Source organism: Cydia pomonella, chromosome 10 (assembly GCF_033807575.1).
Source record: "Cydia pomonella isolate Wapato2018A chromosome 10, ilCydPomo1, whole genome shotgun sequence".
NCBI lineage: Eukaryota > Metazoa > Arthropoda > Insecta > Lepidoptera > Tortricidae > Cydia > Cydia pomonella.
Window position 1 is genome coordinate 13,599,169 of NC_084712.1, and position 24,454 is coordinate 13,623,622.

The 24,454-nt window shown below is 38.6% G+C and overlaps 2 protein-coding genes across 2 annotated transcripts; both read left to right on the plus strand.

The window, feature by feature from the left end:
* The first annotated feature begins 5,232 nt into the window (after window positions 1-5,232).
* Window positions 5,233-7,649, plus strand: LOC133522154 (uncharacterized). Its single transcript, XM_061857381.1, has 2 exons — window positions 5,233-7,396; window positions 7,474-7,649. The coding sequence occupies exons 1-2, from the start codon at window positions 6,196-6,198 to the stop codon at window positions 7,521-7,523; spliced, it is 1,251 nt and encodes a 416-aa protein (XP_061713365.1). The 5' UTR covers window positions 5,233-6,195; the 3' UTR covers window positions 7,524-7,649.
* A 100-nt stretch (window positions 7,650-7,749) lies between these two features.
* LOC133521754 (uncharacterized) lies at window positions 7,750-11,646 on the plus strand. The gene has a single exon (XM_061856823.1). It carries the CDS (start codon window positions 7,750-7,752, stop codon window positions 11,644-11,646), a length of 3,897 nt encoding a protein of 1,298 aa, XP_061712807.1.
* Window positions 11,647-24,454: the final 12,808 nt, after the last annotated feature.

Consider the following 24,454-nt stretch of genomic DNA (forward strand, 5'->3'; position numbering starts at 1 on the left):
GTTATTGAAACACTCCTTTATATCATTTATAAAAATTATGTACAACAAAGGTCCCAAAATGGACCCTTGAATTACCCCAGAAGGTACAGTTGTGGAGTCAGACCTAAACCCATTCACGGTAATGACTTGGGTTTTGTTAGAAAGGTACGACACGAACCAGCGTAGGAGGTTTCCCCGGATGCCATTGTAAGCCAGTTTTTCCAGAAGCAATAAATGGTCCACCTTGTCAAAAGCTTTTCTGAAATCAGTGAATATCACGTCAACCTGTGCTCTTTTATCCATAGATTCTAGTAGGTAGTTCGTGTAAAGTGTAAGATTAGTGATTGTAGATTTACCTTTCATGAAACCATGCTGCTCAGGGATTATAGCATTAACAAGCGAGGGATACAAAAGGTCATGTATTAAGCTCTCGAATACTTTAGGGATGCAAGATTGCACTGATATAGGTCGATAATTAGTAATATCAGCACGTGACCCATTTTTATGAATTGGTGTGACATAAGAAGTTTTCCACTGCTCTGGAAAGATGCCTAAACTTAGGCATTTATTAAATATGATGTATAACGGATTAGTAAGCGCCTTGGCAGAGTTTTTAATAAGTATAGGGCTGATTTTATCAGGACCGATTCCCTTATTTGTGTCGACTTTTAAGAGTTTCTTAAAAATATATGATTGCTTAATATATAAATTTGATAAGTTAGGTGCTCCCTCGCGCTGTGGTAGATTGGTCAGAACGTCATAGTTTATGTCACCCTTAGGCTCAAATACAGAAAAAAAGAACTTAAAGAATAGATCTACAATTTGTTTAGGTGTTGATGCAAATTCATTATCATGAAACATATATAGTTTCGGGATAGCTAGACAAACTTTTTTTTTGAGATGACACATAGGACCAAAATGCCTTGATATTACGTTTTAAAGAATTTTCCGTGTTAACAGTAAAGGTATTAAAACATTCTACCATTAATATTTTGCAGCGAGTGCGAAGAAGTGAGTATTCTTGATAATCGGCGAGCGATTGATAGATCTTCCATTTGCGCCAAACTCTTATTTTCCTATTTAAAGTGCTAATAAGTGCCGGGGAGAACCATTTTGGATATTTAGAGTTTTTTATGTGTTTAAGTGGAATTAATTTGTCAATAACATCAAACAGTAAATTGTAGAATCGCAGTATATAGTTACAATATTTTGTGTTTCTGGGATAATATCGATACGTTATTATGTAAAATTTCCTTTTTTTCGAAACAAAACGTTTTTACTTCGAAGTTAATGTTTCTTTAGATAAAATATTTTATTTAATTTAACAACAGACTGAATTAAAAAGTTGGAATACTAGGAAAACTAATACATTAAAAATACAGAAAACTAACTGTAATTCTAAACAGGTGTTATAGCGAAGCGAAAATGTTGACACAGGCCGGGGATTGAGGAATGGTTTTGAGACAGGTTTTTGTTATTCTAATCCGATATCTAAAAAAGATATGTTTAAACAGCTTCCAATAAAAATATGCCTATAAGATGTGAGCAGCTCCCTCGATCCCTCATGGACCCCAACGTCAGACCATCGTTTTGACAAAAATGGGACCAATTAGAAAGTATTAATTTTGAATACTGAATTATTTTCCATATTAGTTCAGAAATGACGGAGTACTAAGGTAGCAAACATTAAAGGGTAAAAAAACGACAAATACATAACCGAACCACCAACCTCCTTATTTTAAAAATATTGAAGTCGGATAAAAATATTTACAACACGCTTGCTCATATCATAGAGCGTGGTATTTCACACAGATTTAGGGCTAAAGGCTTGAAGCACTGTTTAGCCACTCATATCAGCTCGTACTCGTTCAGCGCCACTTATATCAGCGGTACATTCGATACCGAGTAATAGCTTCTTTCCTGTAAATATCGATATCAACACTTAGATATTTCTCGTATGGTTGCAGAGATAAGCCACCGCGTCATGAAACTTTTCTTTCCATCTGGTTTTTGGCCGACACCAACCGGTTTTGTCCTTAAAACCGGTTGGTTTACTCGCGTTTCACACAAAAAAAAATAGAAAATTTGGGTGATGTACGGCACCCTTGGAAAATTGCCTGTGCGCCGCGCATCGGGATTTTATTGACTATCGATAACAATTTTACACATACCTTCCTTATTGCGAAATGTACTTTTGTTAAAATAGACCACATTGCCAACCTTCTAACTCTCCAAACAACAATGTACGTGTGCAATCCCGCGTGTAAAATATCATTCCTTCAAATTCATGCGTAATGAATGCCAGCGAAGCAATTACATGGGCCGATGGGTCGCTTCATTATCGTGCTTTAGTAAAAGTAGAGTAATGAGCAGTAAATCATACTGCAATTCGTTAAGCCAGTAAATAGTAATGGTGGTTATCCCGGTGAGATGAGAATATCTCCAGCGGGCAGGCAGAGCACCGCCCGCCATTAAATCCTGTCCGCAGTTAGCTAAGCTTCAGTAGTGCTACATAACCTGCGTGGACAGTATTAAAATAAGTTTTTCTATGTGTACACAGTAATATCCAAATATATTAACAGTCGTGTTATATAGATACTAACGTACAACACACAAATTGCCCCGGATGAAATGGGTCGCTTTATGTCCTTGTTGTATAATCTATAAGATAAGATAAGATATTTGCTTGCAAGATTTGCTTATTACAGTGAGATAAGGCCTACCAACTGATCAGCTAAGTGTGTTGCTATTAATACCTACATACAATAACAAATACAGTCTATTTTTATTTTGGCGTAAACATATTTAAGTAAAAATCATAATTGTATTACAGAATTGTTTCATTTATACCGTTTTGACGACCGGTCTGACCTAGTGGGTAGTGACCCTGCCTATGAAGCCGATGGTCCCAGGGTTCAAATCGAGGGATGAGCACGGATATTTGTTCCTGATTCATAGGTTTTTCTATGTTTTTCAGTATTTATTAATATTTATATATTATATATATTGTTTCGTTGTCTAAATACGAGTACCCACAACACAAGCCTTATTGAGCTTACTGTGGAATTTTAGTCAAGTTGTGTAATAATGTACGTTACTATTTATTTAAAAACATTTTTTTGAAAAAAATATGTTTAAGTGCCATAAAAAATAATATGAATAATTTATATATGTCTTGGATAAAAAACGAAAAGTAATATTCATAACTTCATAGTTTTGGACCACCCTAATATCCTTCAGGAACAGAAAGTTGAATTCCTAAAATGTTGAATTCCCAAAATGTTGAATTCCCAAAATGTTGAATTCCCAGAAAGTTGAATATTTTTAGTTTCGCAAAATGTTGAATTCTTATAATGTTGAATTCCCAAAATGTTGGATTCCCAGAAAGTTGAATATTTTTAGTTTCGCAAAATGTTGAATTCTTATAATGTTGAAATATCAAAAAGTAGAATTCCCACAACGTTGACTTTGTGATATCCTAGGAAAGTATAAATTTTGGGATTTTATCTTTATGAGAATTCAACTTTCGCCTCCTAAATGCTCAAAGAGTTACCTCGATTACTTATAGATCTCATAATGTAACCGAAGACCTTTGAAATTCTTCTCATCGCTGGTCTGCCATAGTCTAGTTTTACTTTATTAGGCGTCAATTATGGAAATTTCAATTTAAGATGCTGTAATACCGAATCATGACTCGTTTCTATAGGCACTTAGTAGTTACTGCAAATCCTCTTTAGATAACGTTGCGTAATATAATATAACGTAGCCTAATATTGCTTCCTAGTTAAGTGATAGGTATCAGCAGCGAGAACTGACAAATTTAGCATACAATTACATTGCATTTTTTATTTATGTATACAAGTTAGGGAAAGGAGGTCCAAAGCGGGTAAGGTGACGAAGGCCTAAAGTTCTAGTCCTAGTTTATCTTTGATTTGCAAAAAAATTGCATTTGTTTCCGACAGAAAAGTTCGGTTTAAAGAATTTTATTTCTCATAAGAATTTTTTACAATTCACTTACATGAGAATTAGGAGTAAATAAGTTAACAATGTACGGGTGAGCGTATGCATGCATATTTACATTCACACAATATTAACAAGTGCCTTAAATTACCTTAAAATATATACATATCTACAGTTTTCATTTAGTGTAACTACGCAAAAGGCAAAACATTATATCTGCACTAAATGCGGGTAGTAAATTTACCTTAGTAGGATTAATCTTAGGTGTAAGAAAATAAATCTAGCCATACGCGACCATATACCGCTCAGTACAAAATATAATTAGCGCAATTTTAGTATTTTTGTAAATTTTTATTGGTAAAAAATGTGATCATATAATGTTATTTACTTTAGCGTATTTGTCGCGGAGATCGCGAAGTCTGTTATTGTGGTATGTATCATATCTGTCACTCTTAGCGTAATTTTCACTGGTAACACTGACGATCGAGGTCGGCTAGTGATATAGGAGACGGGAGAGAAAGATGGCGGGTACAAGTGGAGAAAGGCGATCTGAGTGCTGGGAGGTAACAGGTGGTGTGGCGCGTGCAATCGCGTACAGGAGACTCTTGGTAAGCGAAACATATCTATATTCTGATATTTATATATATATATATATAATATATGGATATTGCAGTGACCTTGAGTTAACGACTACCCTGAGAAAGAGCTGAGTTGAAGAATTGATTGATATTCTTTGTGTGTAGCTCGAGTTTGAATGTAACAAGTGAGGTGGCTGGAGTTTATCGGTTTGAGTTACTGGAGGTTATTTATGGAGGCTGATGGATGAGCTGTAGGGGTTGTTGTGGAGGCTCGTCGGGGACCACATGGTCCCCACCTCAGTACTCATCGCATGAGGAGAGTATACAAGTCTGCGGGATGCACGATGAGTTCTCTTGTGGAGATTCAGTTGTGCCGTGCATCCACCGATAATAGCCACGGGACTTGGGGCCCTTCTAATTTTCCCCGAGAGTGTTGAGGTTACATTCATAACAAAGAGATACGAGATTGAGAGGAGATGGAATTGTGCGCCCATCGAGTGTTAATTCATGGTCGGTGCAGTAGCTATATTATGTTGTGCTTTGTATATGTGTAGATCCATGTAGCGAGGTTATTATTACATCCCCCTGAGAGTAAATCTCCGCTACATGTTTTGGTGGAGTTGCTTAAAAATCTGTCAGTTGCGGTTCACGTGTTTGGAATGATGAGAGTTGTACTCAATGTTGAAATACATTCCTTATGGTACTGGATTTTTTTTTTGGTTTGGGTATGCCCATGGCGGTGCGTACACATGGGATAATTATGACCCATTGTGGTGCGTACACATAGACAGTAATATTACCAAGCCATGAAGAGAATGTGCATATCGCGAGTTTTTTACACGGTGAACCGGCAGACAGAGGAATTCTTGTTTTTATTTCATATTAATCAGCATTTATTTGCGTAGGTTGTGTTATAATATACCGTATAATATATACCGTGTTTGAAAATAATTTATACGGGAGCGGTAATTACGCTTTTTACTCTAGCGACACTGAATTTAGTCTCTGACCACGTTCAGAAACACGCCAATGTTTACGTTTTCGGTCAAATTCATGTGCAAGTTTATTTAGTAAATTTGTCACTCAGCGCACGTTTTCTCGTTAATTTTATTACTACAACATTATTTTTATTGTGTAACGAGGAAAATATATATATTGAAACATTTACTTGTATATTATTTTCCCCATGGACATTATTTACGTTACGGAATATTTATTGTGTTTGGTACGGAACGGTTAGATATTCGGTATGACAGACCGACGATCGATTGGTCGTGTCGTGTAGAGAATATTTAAGATAGAGTGAAGTTTAGAAATTAGTCTATGGTTTGGTTATGGTTTATTAGTTTTGTAAGCTTACCCGTTTTTGTGAATTGTGATTTGTGATAAAAGTTTGATATAGAAGTAAAAACGAATAAAAGTGTGCAATTACTTAATTAAGGAGTGCCGAAGAGTGGAAGTGGACTGCTATACAAACCGTTGTAAGTAATAGATTTAAGGCGACTCCATTATGAAGTAATAAAGTAGTTACATTTTCATGTAAGAACTAACAAACTTTTATGCTACTTAAACTCGACTTCAAGTAAACGCATTTAATTGCAGATTAGCATCAAGCACAATGCAAGATTCACAGAAGATTTAAAAATAAAATATATCGGTAGCTCGCATTGCGTTCAAAATGGACTTTCTGCTTTCCACATTACAATTGCGCCTAGAAAGGCTAGCGGAAGCGTTAAAGGGAGCCGCCGAGGCCCTTAACAGCATTGAGACTGGTGTTGCAAAGGACAGGGTAATTGCCATAAGAATTAACGTTAAGAATAGATTGTCATCGCTCACATCAGATTTAGACAGATATTTGTCTGGGGCGACGGACATAAAAGAAGATTTCTGCAATGAATGCCGGGATATGCAAATAAAAGCCGAGGACACCCTGACCGAACTAGAAGTCGCGGTAAAATTATACTGCCATGAAGTAGAAAATGGTCATAGAACGCGTCTGCCTAAATTAGAACTAGGGAAATATAATGGTGACATCCTAAAATGGAACACTTTTTGGGATAAATTCGCGGCTAATGTTGATAGTAAGGACATTGCCAACGTTGAGAAGCTTTCATACTTACTAGCCTCATTAGAGGGACCAGCCCTACAAGCAGTTGAGGGTCTGGAAACGACTAACATGAATTACCCGATTGCGGTAGACATTCTCAATAGCCGCTTTGGTAAACCTACAAAGGTCATTGATGCTCACAACGATGCTTTGCAAAATCTTGCTGTGGCGAAGGATTCACCCGAAGATTGTAGGCGCACTCTGAATATCATGGAGAAGCACCTGAGGGTATTAGAGGCTTTAGGGGAGAAAGTGGATGCTAGTTACCTTAGAGTTATCATACTTAATAAATTTCCATCAAGAGTGGTATACCAAGTGTGGCTTTCGTCAACCGATGATTCCTTTGCTGCAATCCGGAAGGCTTTGGATGCCGTAATAACAGCTATGGAGAGTTCAGCTGTTACAAACATGGAGAGTTCTGTGGTTCCAGTAAAGTCCAGTGACATAACGGAGATGAGTACACCGGCTTCTACAGCAACACTACAAATTGGAGCTGTAAAGAAAAGGAAATGGCAACAGAAAAGGGAAGCAATTTCAACTCAACCTAACCGGAAACGCCCTAAGAGAATGTGCATATTTTGCAATGAAGAACATTACAGCGAGGATTGTACCAAATTTAACACATATAAGGAGAGGATTGGGAAGCTTAAAGATAGGTGTTATGTGTGCTTCCAAATAGGACACCGTGCCTCCAAGTGTACCAGAAGGAGGAAATGTGTACATTGCTCTAGGATGCATAATAGAGCCCTTTGCCGGCAGAAGGTGCAGAGGGGTAAGGATAGTGATATGGTTCTTTCAAACATGACTTCAGTTAATGTACAGTTAAATAAGCCATCTAATTTCTTACAGACAGCAGTAACCCAAGTAAAGACAACGGAGGGGAGAAGTCTGAGCATTAGGCTTTTACTTGATTGTGGAAGTCAACGATCTTACATTACAAATAGAATAGCAAAATTATTACGAATCAAACCTGATGGAGAAGATTGTTTGATGATTTATACATTTGGATCAGAGAAGCCCAGAGAAATGTCATGCCCATATGCAACAGTAACTGTAGTGAGTAAACGTAATGTTGAAAGATTGATTAGAGTGAATATAGTCCCATACATCACCGCAGAGATACCTATGGCTAAGGTAGAGTCACCAATGATAGATATCTTGGCTGACGACGCTTCTACCGGTGAAGGCATTGATATGTTGATTGGAAATGATTTATACTTTTCATTTATCAGAAAGAGTGTTGATTTGGGAAATAATACCTTTCTTGTGGATTCTGATTTTGGTTGGTTCCTCGCAGGAAGTGCTACTAACAGCAGGGAAGGGGAGACTCTATCAGTGGCTACATATTGCCAGTGCCATGAAATCAATCAAGACTTTTTTACAGAACCAGATCTTCCTCTGCGTACCATAGATGTCAAATTTTTATGGTCACTTGAGAGCATCGGGATATGTGATTCTCCAAAAACTACATGTGAGGAAGAAGCCGTCCAGCACTTTAACAAGACTGTCAAATACAGTGAAGGAAGGTATCAGGTCAAGTGGCCGTGGATAGAGTATCCACCAAAATTGCCTACTAACTTTGGACTTGCCTTTGGAAGATTAAAGGGTGTAATACGAAGATCAAATAAAGAAGTCATGACAGAGTATGAGAAAATCTTAAACGAACAACTTGAAGCTAACATAATAGAAATTGTGGATCCTACCATTCCTGCTGACCATCCAGTTCACTATCTACCTTTTCATATGGTTCAACAGAAGGGAAAAAGGGGTCGGCTGGTCTACGATGCTTCAGCTAAGCTGAAAAACGAGAAAAGCTTGAATGAGTGCTTATACAGAGGTCCGAATATGCTGGAAGACCTTACAGGTTTAATACTGAAATTTAGAATTGGGAAAATTGCTATCACTGCTGATGTTGAAAAGGCTTTTCTTCAGGTTGGTTTACAAGAAGAGGACAGGGATGTGACCAGGTTTCTCTGGGTCAAAGATTTAGAAAAGGAACTATCTGAAGACAATATCATGCAATATAGGTTCTGCAGAGTGCCCTTTGGAGTAATATCGAGCCCTTTTCTCTTAGCGGCAACAATTCGATATCACATTTCAAAGACTAACAAAAGTCTTCTTCCTGTGATAGCAGATAAATGTTATGTAGACAATTTAGTGACGTCCGTTCAATCAAGAGAAGAGGCTCTCAATTTGTATGCTCAAACTACAAACTCATTTAAAGAATTAGGAATGAACATACGAGACTGGATGTCTAACGACAAAGATTTTGTAGACAAGATTCCCAAACTAAAGAGAGCAAAACAGGAAAGTGAAATGAAGATCCTCGGTTTGATATGGAATTTGGAAAATGACACTTTACGGCTCAAACTGAATAACGAAACTTTTGAGAGTGAGATCACAGACAGAGGTATTACAAAGAAAGGAGTCCTGAGAGTGCTAGCACGTCTGTATGATCCATGCGGGTTTGTATCACCACTCATGCTACCAGGAAAACTCTTGTTTCAGGAGATCTGCACTAGGAAGTTAAAATGGGACGAGATTCTGCCTGAAGACTTGTTGACATCATGGAGGAACATAATTGAGAATTTAAAAGTGGTTAAGAACGTAGAATTGCCAAGACATGTTGCAAGTGGATCAAAGTCGGAATGTACGAAGTATGAACTACATTGCTTCACTGACGCATCTATGGATGCATATGCAGCAGTCGTTTATCTGCGCGTCATAACTGGAAAGCAAGTATCAACTTCGTTTCTCATGTCCAAATCCAGAATAACTCCAGCAGAGGACAAGAGTGATCTCAAAATTCCTAGACTTGAATTGCTAGGGTATCTCATAGGAAGTAGACTTCTGAGATATGTTAAAAGCCACATAGACCTAAATATATGCAAGATATATTTGTGGACGGATAGTCAAGTTGTAATTGCTTGGATCAAATCAAGTAGGCTACTTCCACCATTTGTATTGAGAAGAGTCAATGAGATCAAGCAAATTAAGGACATCTTGGGTGCAGAGCTGCGCTATGTCAACTCAAAAGAAAACCCTGCAGACGTAGCTACCAGGCCAGAATTGTGGCATCATAGACAGGATCTATGGCTCCATGGTCCAGATTTTCTTCTACAAGACCAAAATGATTGGCCTAAGGAGCAGAGGTATGAAGAAATGTGCTTGGCTGGGAGGGCTCTGGACACGGTGGATGGTCCAGAGATGACAATGAAAGGCTATGAAGACCAAGATAATGATCCTAACTTTTCTGAAATGGAGGATAATCCTGCAGCCACTGCACTTCATGATTCTGTGCAAAACCCATCTGATGAAGAAAAGTGTGAAGAGACAGTGACTGAGATAAAGAAGTTACAAGGTAAATTCTTTTCAGAAGAAGTCTCAGGAAAGGTGACCAGTTTGTCACGAAACTTGGGTCTCTTTGTAGACGAAGATGGGATCTTAAGATGTAAAGGAAGGTTCGCGAATGCTAATTTATCATATGATAAGAGATATCCCATTCTGATTCCGAAGAAATCACCCTTCACAACCCAGATTATACTAAAAACGCATAGAGACAACTACCATGTTGGGGTCCCACACACGCTAAGTATATTACGCGAAAAGTATTGGATCCCTCACGGGCGAGCTCAAGTACAGAAAGCTTTGAAGAGATGTTTGCAGTGTGAGAAGTATTCTGGAGGTCCTTACAAACTGCCACCACCACCTGCACTCCCCAGTGAAAGGGTTAATTATAGTTCTCCATTTACCTTTACTGGATTAGACTACCTGGGTCCGGTATTAGTGGAAACTAATACAGGCAGAGAAAAACGATGGATTTGTCTTATGACATGTCTAGCAGTTCGTGCTGTACATTTGGAGTTGGTCAAGGCTTTGACGGCTGAGGAGTGCTTGCTAGCGATACGGCGGTTCGTGGCGGCTAGAGGACCACCTAAAGTATTGATATCGGACAATGCACTACAGTTCAAGCTGACAAGTGAAGTACTAATCCATTCATACTGCCAGGAGAAACATATCAAGTGGAAATTCATCACGCAGCTTGCACCCTGGCAAGGCGGCTTTTACGAAAGATTAGTTGCACTGGTAAAGCACTGCTTGAAGCGCACACTTGACAAGCATTTATTAACAGACGGTCAAATGCATACAGTAGTGAAGGAGATTGAGGCCGTATTGAACACAAGACCTTTGACTGTAGTGGGTTCCGACCCAGAGGGAGTACTGCGACCAGCTGATTTTCTATCTCTAGGTCAGTGTCTAGAAATAAACCCAGATTTTGGTGAGGGAACTTCACAGGGCACACATACCAAAGTCGACTTGGTTGAAGGCTGGAAAAGAGGTCAGAGGATTCTTAACGAATATAAAGAGATGTTCACCAATCAATATCTACCAAGTCTGCGGGACAGATTCAGTCACTCTCATAAACAACCGCGAGTGATATCAAAGAAGTCTCCAGAAGTCGGTGACATTGTACAGATTAAAAATGATTCCAAAAATAGAATCAATTGGAAGGTTCGCAAAATCGTAAGTTTAATCCGAAGCCGTGATGGTGAATGCCGAGCAGCCAAAGTGGTAGTTGGGAATACAGAGTTTACGAGATCCATAGCCCATCTGTATCCGTTAGAGTCTGATATGTACGGCCCAACGGATTATGCACTACCACCATCACAAGACAATGAGATGGCAGAGACATCAACTGTACCTATGGAGATGGTTAAAACTATGGAACCTATAAGGGCATCAGAAACGATAGTGTCACCCAAGCCTGAGACAGAAATTGATGAGTCAACAATTCCTACTGAACCGGCAACCGAGAAAGAAATTTCTGTGTTAGATTCTGATGGTAGTCCTACGCATACTGAGCAAGCTCCCGCTGTTGATACATACGAGGCAGAAGTGAGAGAGCCAAGTGTTACGGAAGAACGGCCAGAGGAAGTGACAAGACTAAGACGGAACGCTGCCATTTGGGCTAGAGAACGAATAGCCGAATGGACGCGTCAGCTGATGACGCTACTTGTATAATCTTCTCGCGTTCGGGAGTGTCGCGGAGATCGCGAAGTCTGTTATTGTGGTATGTATCATATCTGTCACTCTTAGCGTAATTTTCACTGGTAACACTGACGATCGAGGTCGGCTAGTGATATAGGAGACGGGAGAGAAAGATGGCGGGTACAAGTGGAGAAAGGCGATCTGAGTGCTGGGAGGTAACAGGTGGTGTGGCGCGTGCAATCGCGTACAGGAGACTCTTGGTAAGCGAAACATATCTATATTCTGATATTTATATATATATATATATAATATATGGATATTGCAGTGACCTTGAGTTAACGACTACCCTGAGAAAGAGCTGAGTTGAAGAATTGATTGATATTCTTTGTGTGTAGCTCGAGTTTGAATGTAACAAGTGAGGTGGCTGGAGTTTATCGGTTTGAGTTACTGGAGGTTATTTATGGAGGCTGATGGATGAGCTGTAGGGGTTGTTGTGGAGGCTCGTCGGGGACCACATGGTCCCCACCTCAGTACTCATCGCATGAGGAGAGTATACAAGTCTGCGGGATGCACGATGAGTTCTCTTGTGGAGATTCAGTTGTGCCGTGCATCCACCGATAATAGCCACGGGACTTGGGGCCCTTCTAATTTTCCCCGAGAGTGTTGAGGTTACATTCATAACAAAGAGATACGAGATTGAGAGGAGATGGAATTGTGCGCCCATCGAGTGTTAATTCATGGTCGGTGCAGTAGCTATATTATGTTGTGCTTTGTATATGTGTAGATCCATGTAGCGAGGTTATTATTACATCCCCCTGAGAGTAAATCTCCGCTACAGTATTCGATACATATACTTACATTAGTGGGTAGACTAACAAAATATGCAGTGAGTTGATGCTTAGCTGATGTGTTTACGCCGAGCGTGCTGCACACTTACAGCGATAAGAGTGTACACAGATTAAGGATGAATGGAAGTGGCTTAGAGCGCGCTGCGGACATCAGAGCGCACTTGGTTAGTAACAAAAGATTTTAGTAATTTTTTGAAAGTGGGCATAGTTTTAGCGTCTTTTATGCTTGTTGGAAGCTTATTATATAAATTTGCTCCTTCATATAAAATAGTTTTTTTGCCATAGTTAGTACGTGGCGTACGAAGTATTAGACTATTACAATTTCTTAATTTAATTTTTTGTACGTCCTGTTTTTTTTTAAAGGATATTTGAATATGGAGGTCTTTTTGCAAGATTTTACGTATTAGAACACATGTATTGTATTTATAGCATTGATTGATGTTCAATATTCTAGTTTTTTTGTATAAAGTGTTAGAGGGTGTAAGGTAGTCATAGTTAAACAGAACTTTCAATAGTTTGTTTTGTGCTCGTTGAATAGGTTTTAAGTGTGTAGCAGCGGCAGAACCCCATATTTCGATGAGGTAGTCGATATGAGGTTTTACAAGGGTGTTATAAATAGTATATCGAACTTTCGTCGGGAGACAGCGGGTTATACCACGCGAATATAAGTTCGCGAATATAAGGCAAAAAATTGTGTTATTATACATAATATTTTTCTCCAAAACGGCTTTGTCTACCCCCTTGTCTAGCCTGGAGCAGATAAGCACTACAAACGTGGAGAATGTAATCACAAAACCAATTTTGAGACTGATTGTGTATCTAACTGTCATTGTACCATAATATTAGATTTAGATTTAGATTTATTTATTTTCATAATGATAAATTACAGTATAAATTATTCTTATGTTAATCTATATGAATTTACATTATGATCGTCAATGATTTGGCATGCACACATATAATTATAAAACGTCAATAATAATTATAAAAAAAAAAAAAAAAAAAAAAAAAAAAAACAAATTCGAAATTACCGTCAAATTAAAAACTACGAAACAAAAGAAACAGGAAAACTAAAAAGAAATAATGGAATACATGTCAAACTAAATATTTAGTAGATATCACTGAAGAAGCAGGAGCGACTTCCAGATACGGGCGGTGGACTTAGGTGGAGAAATAATGCAGGAGCTTCCAAAATTTTACACTTTTAATGAGTAATAAAAAAACTACATGGTAGGTAAGTACTATATGTACGTATGCGTTGCTGGTTAGATGAAGAGTGGGGCGTGGGCCGCGCCCGCGCTGCTGTCGCTGTGTGTGTATGTGTGTCTCATGCATGGTACACATATACGAGGCGTTAACATATTGGCCCCCCAGGAACCGAGCTCTTGTCTTCTACTGGCAATGGGCATAGGCGATTGAAGGCGCGCCGGACAGTTCCAGACATGGTGAGTACATCGGCCACTCGGGATATTCCATCAGTGCCGGGATAAAGTTGTGTTACTCGACCCAGTAACCATTGCTTTGGAGGCAGTCGGTCGTCCTTGACAAGCACCATTTCTCCTAATTTGAGTTGTCCTCCATCTTTGGTCCATTTGTGACGTTTTTGGAGCTCTGAAATGTATTCATTGTAAAATCGATGCCAAAAGTGGGCCTTCAGTCGTTGAACTCGCATGTAACGTGACAAGGTGCAGATGGCAGCAGATTCAGGGGCCTGGGGAGATGGGAGCAACGTGTCTGTTCGTCCGATCAAAAAATGTGACGGAGTGAGGGCTGAAGGATCTGAAGATAAAGAAGTGAGGGGTCTTCCGTTTAAAATTGCCTCGGTCATAATTAAAACGGTATTCAGTTCTTCATAGGTTAAGTTGGTACCAGAAATAATTCGCTTTAAATGATGTTTGACTGACCGAACTGCACTCTCCGCTAAACCATTAAAATGGGGACTATAAGCAAAGTGGAATTTTATTGTTATTTTTGATGCATCAGAACTTATTTGATTTGAACTTTGTTTAAGGAATCGAGATAATTCAGTGCAGGCTCCCACAAAACAACGACCGTTATCAGAGTAAATATGTGCAGGTTTTCCTCTGCGGGCTATGAATCGGTGCAGTGCGGCCATGAATGTTTCACTGGTCAGATCAGTCACAAGTTCGATGTGAACAGCCTTTACGGCAAGGCAAACGAAAATGCATAAGTAAGCTTTGATTAACTTGCTACCTCTACCTTTTCGGTTCAATATCATCACTGGGCCAGCATAGTCAACAGCCGTGCTAAAAAAGGGATATTCTGCATGAAATCGCAGTATTGTTTTTTAAAAGATGGGTTTCTACTAAATCTACGTTCCAGTGCTTGAAATCTGCTTAACGCTCGATCGTATGAATCCCCTAATCTATCAGGAGATTCCTTCAATGGAATAGTAACAATGAATCTTCCTTCAGAATCTGGACAAAAGTTTTCTAAAAAATGTTTCTCGCATTGTTGCTCTTCCATTGACATTGGTTTATGTTGAGGTACAGATTCATGCTCAAAAAACTGGGTTAATTGTTCCTGTAATTGATTGTCATGTGAAACGACTGCGTGATTGCAATGGACTGCATTTAATTGATGAGTTTTTTGTGAACCGCCACCAACCAACCATCCTAACTTGGTCTTGCATAGTACCGGCATATTTTTACCCAATGAAATAATCTCTGCACCCACTGCAATGTTCCAGAAAATGTTAGCTCCGAGGAGCACATCAACATCGGACGGGGTATTAAATGTAGGGTCAGCTAACGTAATATTAGGAGGAATATTTAACAATGCTTCATTAATGCGAACTATAGGCACTTGTCGTGTAACGCGCGAAACGACAAAACATTCGAGATGTGTTTCATATGGTTCTGAAAGGGAAGATATAGTGACATTGCATTTTTTTGTGAGGCGAGAAGTTTGCTCTTCTAACCCATCAACTGACGACGCGGTGGAGACAGTTGATAAGTTTAGTTTTTGACTTAGGTTTTTAGTTATAAAGCATGATGTGCTACCGTTATCCAGTAATGCACGAACTGTATGTTTTTGTCCATTTTTATCTGTAACGTGTATTAATGCTGTGGACAAAAGCGCACAGTGGTTTTCAACTGCTGATAAGGCAATGTGGTTCTGTGAATCATCATAGTCGTCGCTTTCTCTCTCGCTATGATACTCGTCTGTTTCGGGAGAGCCGATCTCGAGCGGCACCGGCGGCGCGGCACAAAGGGCGATGCTGCTGTGCGGCGCGGGTGACGCAGACGACGATGCATCATGAGAATGTAGTAAGCTATTTAATGGTTTGTTACACAGGCGACACGGACCAATCCTGCATGCGTTTGCGCTATGCCCTTGACGTAAGCAATTTAAGCATAATTTTAATGACTTAGCCTTTTGCATTCTTACGTCAAGTGAAAACGATTTAAATTTGAGACAACGATACAGCGCGTGGTTGTTTTTACATAATGGACACACGAATTGTCGTTCTGTTGGAGGGGACTGAGAGGTAACAACTAGAGATTTATGACGACTATTTGTGCTGTCACTCTGTCGGCGCTTGTTATTGGCATCCTCCATTGTTTCCAATAAATCAGCACGACCTTTGACAAACTCTAAAAATATTGCCAGTGTGGGCAAAGCCGTTAAGGTGCTACGGTGTTCCTCCCACTCGCGCGTAGTGACAGCGTCGAGTTTTTGTGACATTATACAGGGTGATTCATGAGACGTGAGCAGGACTAAGCATACACAATCAGTAAATGTTAAAGAACCGTTCATCATCATATTTAAGTAATAAATCTTGTTTTATTTCTGTTATTTAATTTTTGGGAAGGACAAATTTGATAATCTACCATCATGGACACCCTACAACACTTAATTAAGAAAGATAAAACCTCTTTAACCGTTATGACAGCAGTTTGATTATGAAGAAAACAAAATGTCACACTTGAGTGAGATACGATTTTTCAAAAGTAACCAGACTCCGATGACATTCAATTTGTCACTTGTTATGGATAAAACAAAGAGGGTGACCATACATGGCGTAAATAAATTAAAACATTTTTTTTGAACAGTAAAAAATAAAACAACGTTAATCTCACAAATACTGGTATGAAACAGTTGCTTATAACTTACTGAATGCTCAAGCTTGATCCTGCTCACGTCTCCTGAATCACCCTGTATATATTATAATTATGTCCCAATGTTCAGTGGGCAGTTTAAGAGTTTTTAGAGCCCGTAAGTTTCTATTAACAGTATCAATAAGATTGCGCAATGCCTTAGGATTTTCTTTGACTATCTGTTCAAAGTTGAATATAGCCTGTAAGTGATTATTGACCAGAAGTCTCGAGTTATTGAATCTTTCGCAAAGTAAATCCCAGGCGACGTCATAATTTTCAGCCGAGAAGTCAAGCGATCGCACAATCAAAGCAGCGCTCTCTTTTAACGCAGCGCGTAAGTAGTGAAATTTGTTTATTTTAGGTATAGATTCATCTAAATGTATCAGTGAGCTAAAGGTGTCATGAAATTCCAGCCAGTCTTGATATTGTCCCGAAAAGGTAGGTAAATGTATTGTAGGGAGCTTAATATTTGGCCTTCCTTGATGCACACAAGAACCTGAGACTGACCTGGACTCCAGCGCGGGACCCGCCGAGTTCCCGCTCCTCGCCAATACCTCTCGAGCGAGCGCAACTGCACCGAAATATCTCGACTCAAAGGTTTCACGCTCAGCATACTGCTCATCTGGAATTTCACAGGAATTTTCTATGTCAGATTGCACAGAATCATAATCGGAGTAAATCTCTTCAATTTTGGTCAGGCGAATATTTAGTTCACTGATCTGAAGTCTGTTTAAGTTAGGACAGCTGTTAAGAGGATTTAAATAGGTTAAGAATTGAGTGACCTTCGTTTTAAATGTAGCTCGCTGCTTGATTAATGTTTTGTACTCGGGTTTGTCCATGACTTATGCAGTTAACTAGTTAAGGTACTTACAAAGATTATTGTAATGCTGTAATCGAAAAAAGTTAAGCAAAAATCACTAGCAAATAATAAACAAATGATTGGGATACTTAAATGTTGTTTATGAGGAAGCGTAATGAGAGTGCAGTTAGGCGAGCGAAGTGCTAAAATAGCTAAGTAGCAAGTAGAGATAAGGCCGGTAGCAGTTGCCGGGCGCCGAGCGCATCCAAGGTCAAGATCCGCAGCGCGCGGCGAAATGCATCAGCTGGAATATGCACAAAAATGTTGCGATTAACACTTCAGCTATTTTAGGCTAAACACCGTAAGTACAGATCTATGGGGTTTTATTTATTGCTATACGACTCAAGATTACACAATGGGAAAATATGATTTAGTTGTAGGATTTATTTAAGAAACGAGTAAGTAAATAAGATTAACTATGCTCTTTACTGACTACCGATTAACTAAATATAATAGGCAAATATTTACGACTAGGTATTATTTAGCGTTTCTAAACTGTGCGAATAACACGGGCAATTAGGTAGCATAAGAATTTAAAGTAGCTTGGTAAGTAGGTATGTAATGAAATTGTTTAAAGAACTGATTTAGTTAATTAACGTTTAAGGTACTAATTAACATAGGTATGTTATACGTAATGACGTTATGAAATTAATGATTCAATATGATAGGTAAGAATTCGCGTTTAAGGTGCGAAATAAAAATAAGTATAGGAATGCACAGGTGCGTAAACACTTAGGTAGGTATAAGGAGGGATTTTCGTAAAAGGGAAAGTATCGGAACAAACTCACATTGACACGACTCCCCAGGTTCTCACTTCTCACTTTCACTTTACTCCTATAGTGGCCGTGATTTCTTTCTTTATTTCCAGTTAATGGCAATCCCCTTGGAACGATGAAATCTTCTGCTCCTTAACGTGTAGATACGCAGTTGAAATGTAACTCCTTTTCTCAAAATGTCCACGTAACGGTCCGTCTCGTTAGCGCGATCCTTTGTTCTTGTGATCGACGTGTCGATTAAAGGTTCTTTTGTATCCGGCTCGAAGACCAAAATGAAAGAAGCAGGAGCGACTTCCAGATACGGGCGGTGGACTTAGGTGGAGAAATAATGCAGGAGCTTCCAAAATTTTACACTTTTAATGAGTAATAAAAAAACTACATGGTAGGTAAGTACTATATGTACGTATGCGTTGCTGGTTAGATGAAGAGTGGGGCGTGGGCCGCGCCCGCGCTGCTGTCGCTGTGTGTGTATGTGTGTCTCATGCATGGTACACATATACGAGGCGTTAACAATCACATAATGATCGTCATTAAAACTAAGAGCAGTAATAATAATATTCTAGAACAAATGTCATCTTAAATCAATTTTACATAAACTATAATGTTAAACAGTTATTATAATTTTAATTCCATGTATTCATCCACTGAATATAATGGGTTTTCCAATAAAAAATTCCTCAATTGACGTTCAAATGCTTCGTCAGATATTTCAGTTCTTAATTCGGCGGGTAGACGTTCGTAATAAGTTGGGCCTATTACTCGCGGATTCTTACATGAAAGTGCCATGCGACGCGGCACTGTTCGCAGTCTTCCCGTCGATCTGATTTGTTTGCCCATGACTTCGACACGTTTGAACATAGAGAAGTTTTTTCTCACGAACATCAGAACTTGAAACATGTATAACGAATAATGCGTCATTATACCATTATTTTTAAAAAGTTCCTTACAATGGTGCATTGGTTTAACTCCAGCTAGTAAACGGATCGCACGTTTTTGGAGAATTAATACTCTCTTTGCATCTGTGGAATTTCCCCAAAGCAGTGTACCGTATGACATCAAGGAGTGAAAGTGCGAGAAATATACGGCTTTAAGTGACTTCCTTGATATCAGAGGTTGTAATTTTTTTAATGCAAAGATAGAACTACTCAACCTGTTACAAAGCAGATCGACATGGCACTTCCAGTTAAGATTCGAGTCAAGTATGAAACCCAGAAATTTTGTTTCATTACATAGTGGCATTGGACCGTTACTAATACATGGAGGCACTGTGGTGCTGCGACCCGAGAATATCATCACATTGGATTTTGTTATATTTAACAGTAGGCCATTCGATGAAAACCATGTTTGTAATTGGTCACAAGCCTCATGTATTCCCTCGGCCAACTGCGCATGTGTTTTTGCCCTCAGGACAACGGTTGTGTCGTCTGCAAATAACACAGATAGCCCATTTGTGATGGCAGAGGGTAGGTCATTCACAAATAATAAAAACAGTGTATTACCGGCTGCTGACCCCTGAGGAATGCCCAAATCAACATAACCAGTGTCTGAAACGTATTTTTTGCCACTAAGTAACATTTTCACTACTTGTTGACGGTCAGTCAAGAATGATGCAAACAATTTGTGTGCTGAACCATTTATGCCATAGAGGCTTAATTTATTTAATAGCAAATTATGGCTAATGATGTCAAAAGCCTTAGACAAATCGCACAGTATGGCGGCCATCTTGTACCTGTCATCTAGACCAGTCAAAATGCAGTCAACGATTCTGTGTGCTGCCGTAGTAGTGGAGCGTTTTTGTCTGTAGGCGTACTGGTTGTCGGTGAGTAAAGCGTTCTGTTCTAAGTAGGTCATCAGGGAAGATGATAAAATGGACTCCACAAGTTTTGAGACGGTAGGTACTATAGTTATGGGCCTGTAATTGTTTACATCACTCTTATCACCCTTTCCTTTATACACCGGGCATACGCGTGTATTTTTAAGGACATTCGGATATATTCCAATTTTAAACATGTCATTAACTAAAACTATTAATATGTCAGATAGAATAGGCCATATACTTATTATGATATTTAAAGATATGTCATATACATCTACAGTCGTACTGGTCTTTAACATTGACTTTATAGTTTTATCCAAAAGCTCACGAGTAACAACAGGAAATGTGAATGACGGTATATCAGCGCTGCCCAAGTGCCTACTGACGTACTGTTTGGACAGTTCTTCATCACTGTTTATTGCATGTTTTTTAGCGATGTTCAAAAAGTGTGAGTTGAATGCATTCGGAACATCTTCATGAGACATATACGCATTATCATTTTGTTTTTTAATGCAGACCTTCTGGGAGTTTGATTTTTTACCTATCTCCTCATTTATGATCCTCCACAATTCTTTTGAAGGATTTACGGTTTCTGCCAGTCTGGTTTCAATGTGATTTTGACGCGCACGGAGCGTCTCTGACTTGAGGAGTTTCGAGTAATGTTAGATATACAATATACATAAAATTTATGTTAGATATACAAGTTTTTGTATTATCCGATGAAACATTACTGTCGTAGTTTCAAGTAATTCATCATTTTCTTTATTTTGCTTCTAGGTAATTACATATCATAATTCTGGTGCCCGATATCGGAACTTACAAAAACTTGGTGGTTACAAAAAAGGTGTATTCACATAATCATTAAATATCCATATCACATGATTTGCTTAGTGACAAAAAATAAAAATAAAGTTTGCATTTGCAGAATACTTGTTACACATGCCGTGTTGCGTACGAAGCAAAGTTTTTATCTACACACACCACATACTCTTCAAACATTAACAATAGCACTTCGAATGAAAGCTTTGCTTGAAAAGGGTTAAATGCGTGGGTGTTGTGCCTATTCTGCGTTTAGCTGCGCTGCGGCGATGGCGCTCCCTGTGGCCTTTAGCGGGGGCCTCAGCCCGCGGCCGGCCGGCGGCCCCCTCTCATGCAAATTATTCACCGACTACGCGTGTAAGCGCCGCCACTGACCATGCGGAAAACTGTTCTATCGCACCGTATAAAACGGCCGATGTGTTTTGAATTCCAAAGCTTTCGTCAGGCAAAAGTCAATAAAATTAGGGATCTAAGGAACGCTTGTTCAGAGAAATTTACATTTTATTTAGCAGTTATTACATTTAATAATATTATTTTTTACATCCAGAGAAACCCGTGGCTAAAGGGACCATTCCCTTTTGGGATATGTCGTAATATGGTGAGATTAAAATAATAAATAAATAAATATTAGAGGGTATCTTACACAGATCAACCTAGCCCCAAACCAAGCAAAGCTTGTACTATGGGTACAAGTCGACGATATACTCTACTTAGACATGATTAGACTAACAATTGACAATGCCATGACAATGTCCGCCATTTGTATATACTATCATGTATTGTGCAATAAAGATTAAATAAATACAATAATGAGCTCCCTGTCGAGGTTTTAACGAGGGTCTACGGTATGGAGTTCTTCAAAAAAGGAGTGTACAAGTTTTAAAGGGTCGACAAGCCGCATGAAACACGTCTGGAGTTGCAGGCGTCCATAGGCTGACTAGGTGACTCCTTACCACCAGGAAGGTCGTATGCTTGTTTGCCACCGACGTAGTATAAAAACATGCTCTAATAATTATTAGGAGATTTCAGAAAATAGTGTACCCAATTAGCGTCAGTTGTTAAGAAAAGTTAATCACTGTCAGTTTTGTGACGATAATTAAACATAAAATTTCAATAAAGACTTGGTTTTGGTGTTCATTTCATAAACTATAAGCGATATTACAAACAAAGGCAAAAAGCTGATTCCCATAAAGAAGAAACTGACAACGATTAACTTTCCTTAACTACTCACGCTAATTGGGTACACTATTTCTGAAAATTCCCATTTATAATAATAATTCAGTTCAATGAAATTGATTTATATGGGTGAGGTCTGTCGAAGTTAACAACCATATCCAGTTTTGAAACACTAAGTTAAAATCTATTTAACTTTATACTATTTTATTGTACCTATTACATTTTTACCTGACCTTTAGATGCAGAGTGTATCAGAAATTCAAAAGCCAATATAACCTAAAACAAGTAATATACATAACTTGTATTTATTCTAGAGTCATAATCGTTATCATTCTTGCCTCCACCTTAGAAGCGAGATCGTTTTCTACATGCGCGGAAAAATATCCTCTAGAAGATTATTGCTGTCGAATGTCCACATTGACCTTGGTCCCCCGTAGAGTTTTCCTCCACGTGTGTTCTACTACTTTACCATGAGAAAATATCGTGTTTATAGTACATTGTGCAACGAGGGGGGGTAAGTGACATTTCAAATACGAGGGTGGTCATTCCCGACAGCCGCAGGCTGGAGGGAATTAAAGACCCGAGTTTGCAATATTCTTACCCCCGGAGTTACACACAATGTTTTTCATCACACTTGCGAAGAAAACACTAAATTTTAAGCGCAATAATTCTTAAATACGGTGACATATCAAACTTTTGTCCGCCATTTTGTAATTTCTTGACAGGTTAGGCATTGAAGGCACAGACCTATTCGGCATTCAGCCACGATTGAATATTAAACGGCTGTTAAATTAATCAAATTAGATATTTTTAAAACATAAACAAAAATATTAAATTAGAAACGTCAGTATTTTAAAAGTAAAACTCAGTTATGCTACTTTGTTTGTATGAATAAATGACATAATAAAAAAGCTTTAAACACCCTAGGGAGTACGAGCTTCACAGTCCATTACTCCCGCGGGAACAAAATAGGCCTTTGTCCTTCAGTACACCTCCATGAAATAAGATCTATTTCGAGCAAGTGCAGTGATGAAAAATACTTTAAATAAAGTATGAAGCAGTGTTTCGACGAATTTATTAACGGAAATATTACACTTAATTTTGTTTAGTTATTCAATCTTCTGAATCTATTATAAAATAATTAAACTTCTGTGTATATGGGCTTTATATGTGAACTATGTTGCTACCACCAGTTAGGCACTGACATAGACGCAATCGAGAACGGTGACTTACTTTATATGCATCTCGCTCGTACTCGCATATAAGTCGAGCAAGAAGTAATAGTAGGTATGTTAGTTTTGACACTGTCCAGTGACTCATGGTACGGGTACTCATTAGTCTCATTACCCTAACTAAAGTGAAAAACTAGGCCTACATAGATGATCAAGTGACAGTGAGTTATTGTATGTCTTATATACTGTTGCAGTTTTGGTATCACCTCGCACTTTTTGCCGCTACAATAAGACAATGCAGTACAATGAGGGTAGGTAAGCACCAGGTAGTGTAATAGGGTACACGACACCCTAGGTACAATAATCGGGCAAGGTCGCCGTGCGAAATGAATCCGCATTTTACCAACACACAATGCAAGCAATTCATAAAGAATATTTTTATGAAATTTTTAATACTGGCTCGTACATGGGCCCCCGCTCTCATAAATCAAGTACTTCCGGGCGCCCTTTGAATTTCCGCACTCCGATGATAGTACCGCGCCTGTGACAAATGCCAGCCTTCGCCATTTATACACCAATATTCCTTTTGACGTGAAACGACACTAGATTAAACGAGGAAAGCGAATTATACTAATATTTGTTTGTGAATTGGACCAGCCTATGCGCCCCTATAATGCCAATTGTGAGATTTACTAGTACGTAGTACCTTCATGCACGTTTATGGCACACAATTTTGCCGTTTGGATTTATAGTTTCGGTCTATCGTTTGGTAATAATTAGGTCATTAAATGGTTTCCAAATGGTTTAACGTGAAAAATAAAGTACTTAAGGTGCAGTGAGTTTCGGTCCTTCTCCGAACGCAGCTCGCTGAGCACTAAGCGGACGGCCGTGCGTGCCCAGGATCGATGGGATAGCATTGTTAGTTTATGAAGAAAAAAAATCATTGAGAAGCAATTTTCGTGTTAATAGCTTTTGTGTAAAATTAATTACAAATTTTATACAGGGTATATATGTGTAATTCCATGAATAAGGAAATTCAATAATTTATATCATTCGTAATTTCTTATACTACATGTATAGAAATTACGAATAATGTAAAACAAACCATTTTACCTTCCTTACTTCATAATCTCGTTCTTTTTTAAATACATTCATGAGATCTTATTTCCAACAGTCCTATATACATAATTAATGTTGTATTTACTTTGTAACATATATACACTTTCTAGGTTAGAATATATGTTATAAATAATA

Coding starts and splice junctions, on each gene's coding strand:
- LOC133522154 (XM_061857381.1), top strand. CDS start 6,196: ATGGACTTTCTGCTTTCCACATTACAATTGCGCCTAGAAAGGCTAGCG. Junction 7,397..7,473: donor CCGGCAGAAGGTGCAGAGGG/GTAAGGATAGTG, acceptor AATTTCTTACAG/ACAGCAGTAACCCAAGTAAA.
- LOC133521754 (XM_061856823.1), top strand. CDS start 7,750: ATGGCTAAGGTAGAGTCACCAATGATAGATATCTTGGCTGACGACGCT.